At 31.7% G+C, this 7,785-nt stretch overlaps 1 protein-coding gene across 1 annotated transcript; it reads left to right on the forward strand.

Annotated features, from left to right (window-relative positions):
- The first annotated feature begins 1,898 nt into the window (after window positions 1-1,898).
- On the forward strand, window positions 1,899-7,751 carry LOC148305002 (ionotropic receptor 84a-like). Its single transcript, XM_088267402.1, has 6 exons — window positions 1,899-2,428; window positions 2,675-2,842; window positions 3,335-3,558; window positions 3,748-3,959; window positions 5,507-5,772; window positions 6,742-7,751. Exons 1-6 carry the CDS (start codon window positions 2,028-2,030, stop codon window positions 6,998-7,000), a joined length of 1,530 nt encoding a protein of 509 aa, XP_088123528.1. The 5' UTR covers window positions 1,899-2,027; the 3' UTR covers window positions 7,001-7,751.
- Window positions 7,752-7,785: the final 34 nt, after the last annotated feature.

Here is a 7,785-nt window from a genome sequence, read left to right on the forward strand (position 1 = left end):
ACAAAAACGATTATGCATGTTGAGTCATTTATCATTTTTAATGGCCCCAATTTCATTCATCGGATGATTTAACCAGATAAGAAATGCAAGTCAAAATGATTGACAACTCAACAATATGGCTTTTGATATTGTTGAGTTTATGGATTTATTTTATTATCAAAAAATTAATAGTTAATACATTAATACAATTTTTTCTCAATACCCATTTAGTTTAGAATATTAATAATTGAATTAAATTACGCTTCAAGCACCTGTTGAGGGTAATATAATACATCTTTATGGGCGGGAAAAACAGTTCACTGCAATATGTATTTTTAAACATATTTCTATCATCATTAATTCATATGCTATATGGTTGGAAAGCAATTTGTGAAGTAAACATGTTATAATAATGGAATTATTATGTTGATGGTACTCTACATGTTGTTTTATACATTATTTATTTGAACAAATGCGCATTTGTATGCTAACAGATCAAATGACAGCAAATTGACAAGTACAACCAATTTTCCATATTAGCATGAATATATAACGAGGAAGTGTCACTCAAGTAATGTAGGGGTAGGAAAACATAATGGGTAGTTTATCGGAATTTAAAAAAAAATACTCAGGGGTATTTTAATGTTCAAATTGATGGAACCATGTCTACTGATAAATAAAATTTAACGTACCTTGATATATCCCCATCCAGAGATTAAATGCAGTGTCTGAGTACAATAAAAAAAATTTTTTTAGTAGAACCTCCATTATCCCCACCTTTATTATCCGGATTATCAATTATTCATATCGATCAAAATAAAATAAATAATAAGACTTTTGATTTGCATGAAGCAAAATTGCACCTTCCGTTGTTACATTGTAATACATAACATTTTGGTTGTTGTTTTATGCATTCTTCTCAACGATAGTCAATGATGTCCTGGGAAATATGAGTTATCATGCGCAACATTCACAGCATTCGCAATTTGTCAGCTTCAAATAGAACTGCTGGCGTGAAGCAGCTAAATTTAATATTGAAGCTATTTGAAAATCGAGACAACTATAATTCATTATTCAATTCAAACCCTTATCCGCACCTCAATGGTGCATAGGGCACTGCATTATATAAAAAACAGTGTTATCTTAATCGTTAACACACGAAGGAAAGGTGATCAGCCCTCCGCTTCAGGTACCAGTCTAGGGTAATATTGAATAAATATTAGAGTGAAAAAACCACTTATATTTATTTGACCCCCCCTGGGAATCGAACCCGGGACCTCCAGAATGGTAGCCGAGCGTGCTGACCATTACACTACGGAGGCGGACATTCATTATTACTGAATGTATTTAAATTTCCTTGTCAATTATGATTTTTTTTCAATTATCCGGATTTTATTTTATCCGGACTACCCTTGTCCCCAATTAGTCTGGATTATTTGGAGTGCTAGTGTATTTAGTTTTAGGTTTATTTCTCAGAACTTCGTTGAATGCTAAAAACTGATTTATTGCCCATTGCAGAAAATATTTTGCACACCTGACTACTAGAAATAACACGGGAACCAATATAAATCTCAGAATTTAGTTCTATCCATATTATATTTGAAACATTATCTCGAGAGTATCAGTTATCTTATCTTTAGTATCCTTTACAAGAAATAAATCTAGTAAACAGGATGAGCCGAGATATAATAGCGTTTTTTATCTTCACAAGCATCTTACTTTTGCCATTATGTGAAACATTATCTTCTGATCTCATAAAAGATTTCTTTAAATATAATAAAATTCAGAATGGGATAATCATAACTTGTTTAACAACAAAAAAAGTAGTGGAAATATACAAAAACTTGTCAAGAGACGTTCTACAAATAATAATATTTAACAATCCACAATCCCAAATGGGTTTACTGAAGTCGGCGATTTCTATCAAAGAATACCAAAAGACAGGAATAATCGTTGATCTAAATTGTAACGATGCTGATAATTTATTGATAGATGTTTCAAACACGCAAGATAATTACTCAGTATTTAGTTATAATTACCACTGGCTAATGCAGAAGAGGAATATTGATAAAAAACTGACTAGCACTTTAGAAAACCTGAATATAAACATTGATGCAGAAATTACTCTCGCCGTTTCCGGAAAATCAGAACAGGATTTCCATCTTTATGAAGTATACAATACTGGAAAATTTCACTATGGAAAGTTATTTTTAAATAGTTTAGGTTTGTGGAGACAGTACGGAGAATATCCCCGTCCGATGTTATACAAATATGTCCGAAGATCCAATATGACCGGAGTCGTATTGAAGTGCATGATAGTTGTCACAAAGAAACTCGAAAATGAAAATTTGATAGATTACATCTCCCGACCTATAGATACGCACATAGATTCTATGAATCGTTTTAACTATGCTCTTTTATTGCATTTGAGAGATATTTACAACTTCAGGTATAAAACTTTATATTACAGTATGACTTCACTATCTTAACTAAATTACTGGATATTCCGGTCACATAATTTAACATACATGAAAATATAAACATGTTTTTATTTTTGTATAAGTTTCTGAAATTGATCAATTTCAGTAATCTAACAGTGCAAATTAGTTTTATTAGTGAGATTACACTGTAATTGGTCATGTGGCATGCATATTTTATTATCTAATAAATTTAAAATGATGTGTATGTTTAACAGTTACGAAATGAGTCGCACCAATTCTTGGGGATATTCAAACAACGGGACATTTGATGGTATGGTCGGGCAGTTGGAAAGAAGACTTGTGGATATTGGTGGCTCACCAATATTTTTTAGAATTGAACGACAGAAAGTTATCGATGATACCATTCAAACTTGGGTGTCTAGGTGGGTATATATTTGTATCCATGTAAATGCTTATAATTAAGACCCAATAACGATCAATAGACCTCAATTTTCTTCAGTTCAGTCAATTGAATTCAGACAATGAACTAATTATTTGGTAAAATCTACCAACATTTTTAGTGGATTGTTTACATCAATCAACTAGAATGGACCCCTTTACTAGGTATGTTGTGTTGTGATGGTATACAATAGAGTGTGATATTGTTTGCAGTCAGCATAATAATATTTGTTATTCTATTTGTAACACCTTTGCATTAGATTTATACTCATCTATGTCCATTTAAAATAAAAAAATTAAAATAGTTCAGTAAGTTACATATTATTTTGAAATGCATAAGTTTTTTTCCTTTTTTTTTAGTTTTTCGTATGCAAATGATAAATAAAGCACATTTTTTACATCTCCCTGGTGTATACCCTTAAGTATTACGATACATGATGATATAAATTTTTTTTAAAATAGTTTTCGGTTTTCAGACCATGTTTCATGTTCAGACAACCAGCGAAGACTAAATCAGTATTCAAAATATACACACATCCTTTCGAAGAGCATGTTTGGTACTGTGCCATAGTTTTGATTTCCATTGCGATAATGTTAATATACTTGCTGACCAAATCACAAAATAAACTGACGGACAATGGAACTAAACCATCATGTAGTTCTGCTACACTTTTTACATTAGGAGCAATATTCCAGCAAGGTAAACACAGTCCCTTTTGATTATAAAAACTAATGGAATATAAAAAAACAAATAAAAACAATAATAAAATAATCAATAACACAGCTTTTTCCGTGTATCATATTCATTATCATATTTTAGCTTTTGCTTGTTAATTTAAATGATGGTAATTAGAATTTTGTTAATAGATATTATATTTATATTCCACAGGCCCAGAAAACAATTTATACACATTTTCCGGGAAAATATTGACACTCACCGTATTTATTTTTTCTATTTTATTCTATCAATTTTATTCTGCAAGTATTGTATCTTCACTGCTGATGGAGCCACCGAAAACCATTAAAACCCTCAACGATTTACTTCATAGTGAACTACAAGTTGGAATAGAAAATATCTTGTACACTTTGGACTATTTTCACGTAAGTATATGTGGACAAAATATTAAAACATGGTTTCACATTTCGCTCACTCCTTTCAACAATGTCATTTATCAAAAAACTTGATTTTTTAGAAGATGGTTTTTAAAGATTAAAAATATAGTAAAATATATTAAGAATAAGTATCAAGCCACTTATTGAACTCTTTACATGCAACGGATCTTTTTAGGTAAAACCTGAATGTTTTTTCTCCATTTGCAAAATATTTAATTATTCAAAAATATAATTAAACAATACCTTTTCTTCAAAATGCAAAAACAACACTTTCTGCCCCGTAGCGGGTAAATATTAAGTTAAAAATATGCCGCTTTTGCTGTGATATAGTACATTATCTGGGCATTCTGAAAACATGAACAACTGAAATTTGACAATTTTTGATATATGACGTTGTTGAAAAGAGTGAGCGATTTTGTAATGAACTTAAAGTAAAACAATGTCTCCTCTTAAGGGGAGACCTTAAGAGGCCAGCTCTAAAATAATTCAATTGTTTGATCTGTTACAAAAACCAATAAATCTTATATTTGGTACTTCACTTATATATATATATATATATATATATATATATATATATATATATATATATATATATATATATATATATATATATATATATATATATATATGAAATGTGCAGCAAGCTGAGGAAAAAAATCTATGCTGGCGCTGTGGCGAAGTTGGGTAAACGCTCAACTGCGAAGTTGGCCTCGTAGGTTTGATTCCCGCCAATTGCAAAATAAATTTGAAGAAATATTTATTTTCAATTGATCTGGGTGTTTATGATGTATTTTTCACATCTACCTTCTGTATCCTTATACTGCCTGCAGACAAGCCTTTAAAAGCAGAGGCTTTGCAGGTTATTTCTGTTTAAAAGGAAAAAAAATGTAATTTACATTCAATTATAATCACTTATTTTCTAATATAATTTGATATTTTGTGCTATCTAAAACACAGTGCAAGAAAAAAATATGAGCATTTTATTTTATGGGAAAACTCCTCTAAAATGTTTGAAAATATTATAAATTATCACTGATATTAAATATGTGATATTGCAATACCAGAGTTCTAACTAACTAACCATTACGCCCCTTCTCCGCAGAGGTAGGCAGAGAGAATAGAACGCCACACCATTCTGTCTTTGCAAACATTCCTCGCCTCTTCCACGTTCATGCATCTCCTCATACACACCCGCCGATTGTTTCGACTCCTAACCTGACCGCTTTCAAGTATTTGGCATACCTGATCATGCCAAATTTTTATTTGTATCATACGAATACGTCTACTTATATGCAGGTCATGTAAACTAGTCTTGCAAGGCAGAGTTTCTTTTTTTTAAACATATTGACTTAAATTATTTTTCACAGTTTATCTTGTGCATCTGTCATAGCGTTTAATGTATCCATTTTAATTGTAGTTGCATTAAACTTCTCATTTATTTTCTTTTGGCTTGTTTGTCATCTTTTCACAAATAATAATAAAAAAATCAAATAAATCTCTTTTTATTTATTGAATTACACCATATTTCATTACAGAAAACGAATGATCCAATAGCGCTTAAATTGTTCAAGAATAAAATTGCTAAGAAGAACCATTTTTACCAACCTAACAAGGGATTGGCGATGGTGAAGAAAGGTGGATTTGCCTTTCACGTGGATATTGCAACAGCGTATAAAATCATACGTGAAACATTCACAGAAAAACAAATATGCGACCTTTCCGAGATACAACTGTTTCCGCCACAAAGAATGGTGGCCATAGTGCAAAAACGATCGCCATTCAGGAAACTGGTGACTTATGGGTAAATTTATATTTATCATCATTCAGAATATTTTCATATCTAACCCGATTTTAATAACTCTGTCATAGCATCCATTGTTGGTGGTACAAAATTGACTAGTTAAAAAAAAACACTATTGATAATAGCAGATATTTAAGTAAATCACCAAACTTTTAATAATAAATTATCAATTATGTATCGAATAAGATAATATCTATTGTGGACAAGCATTTTTCCTGTGTCTCTCTCATTACCAAACTTAAGTGGTTAGTTACTAATACATCTCAAAAGAAAAGATTTTCCAAAGCAAGAGAAATATATTTTATCTGCCCACAATAGCTGCTAATATTACCAAAAGAAAAGAAAGAACAATCATCTAACTGTATGAAAAGACATTATTTTTCAGGATAATTTAAACAGATGTCAGTAGTATAAAAATAATTTACGCTTTAGCTAAACAAATATCAAATCAGAATAGTCATGATAAGTTAAGGCTTGTATCTTGGATACCGGTACTTGAAATCTTGTACTGTTGTTGCCTCGGACATATCGCTCACTCCTTTCAACAACGTCATATATAAAAAAACTTGATTTTCAGGAGATCGTTTTTAAAGTTTAAGAATATAATAAAATGTATGAAAAAAATAAATATCAAGCCACTTATTGAACTTTTTACTGTGCAACGGATCTTTTTAGTAAAAACCTGAAGGTTTTTTCTCCATTTGAAAAATATTTAGTTTATTTCAAAAAATAATTAAACAATACCTATTCTTCAAAATGCAAAAACAACACTTTCTGCCCTGTAGCGGGTAACTATTAAGTTAAAAATATGCCTCTTTAGCTGGGATATAGTGGTTTTTGTGGGCATTCCGAAAACACGCACAACTGAAAATTGACGATTTTTGATATATAACGTTGTTGAAAGGAGTGAGCAATGTGTGAATGATCAGATCAAATAATGAGATAATGATGAGTCTAATTTCTTTTCAGTCTTCGTCAAATTTCAGTGACAGGGCTAATGAGTCAACAGAAACGGATTTGGCACGAACCTAAACCACAATGTCACCCTAAAATAGAGTCTGCTAGAGTTACTATCATAGAAGTATCCGCATCTCTGCAACTGTTAGCTGGAGGAATGATAATCTCACTGATCATACTCTTCATTGAGATTAAAATTAAAGAAAAAGGAATGCAACTCACAAATCAAAAGAAATTAACTAAAGGTAAGAGAAATAAAATAAGGTCGTAAAATCTGACAGTTCCATTAGCCATACATATTAGCAAATAAAAAACAGTTTTTATTATATCTTTATTCAACACGACTTCCGTCAACGGATGGCTGCAATATTTGTATGGAAATGAAAGCCGTGTTCGACGCAGAGAACATGATAATGAGATGTACTGTAAACATTTATGGAATATGAAGAAAAAACAAGTCATCTTTTCATTTCAATGTCATGCTGATATTAGTGCGGTGCATTGTGAACGAGGAACATAGCACTGGTACTTACTAGCGTGCTGAGAACTCTTAAAACTCCTTGGTGCGAAGTAGACTCGAGAGTGGCTCGATGATTTGGGGGCCACACGAGCTTAAGTACTCTTTTATGGTAGAGAAAAATAAGTTTGTGAGGTATCTCTACATGAGAGAGTACGGGTATTATCCTCGGCTCTACCCGACCCAGTTTCTTCAGGGTATGCTTGGCTACAATAGTTTAGAGACTAGAAGAAGTGTGAATTTGATTATGCATTTTTATCGACTGTTGTGCGGTATGATCGATAATCCTGACACTATTATCCGGAGCATTGGTCTGTATGTTTCCGATAGTTACCTAAGACAGCGTCGGCATAGATTGTTTCACATTCCTACATACAGGACCAACCTGCCGATGGTTATGCTTGTAGGAAGAGTTACTGCTATGCTGAATAATATCACACCGGATATTGATCTGTTCCACCTGTGTGTATTCCGAAGCGGGATTCTTTTACATCTTTAACAATAGTGTTCTTGCTTACTTTATAATTTTTGTGTTGATA

This window comes from Brachycentrus maculatus, unplaced genomic scaffold (genome assembly GCF_059751285.1).
Source record: "Brachycentrus maculatus isolate JH-2025_06_01 unplaced genomic scaffold, ASM5975128v1 h1tg000294l, whole genome shotgun sequence".
Classification (NCBI taxonomy): domain Eukaryota; kingdom Metazoa; phylum Arthropoda; class Insecta; order Trichoptera; family Brachycentridae; genus Brachycentrus; species Brachycentrus maculatus.

Bases quoted from the DNA above. Each gene is read 5' to 3' on its own strand.
- LOC148305002 (XM_088267402.1), top strand. From the start codon at position 2,028: ATGCAGAAGAGGAATATTGATAAAAAACTGACTAGCACTTTAGAAAAC. The intron at 2,429-2,674 runs GTATAAAACTTT...TATGTTTAACAG, and splicing joins AGAGATATTTACAACTTCAG to TTACGAAATGAGTCGCACCA. The intron at 3,559-3,747 runs GTAAACACAGTC...TATATTCCACAG, and splicing joins AGGAGCAATATTCCAGCAAG to GCCCAGAAAACAATTTATAC.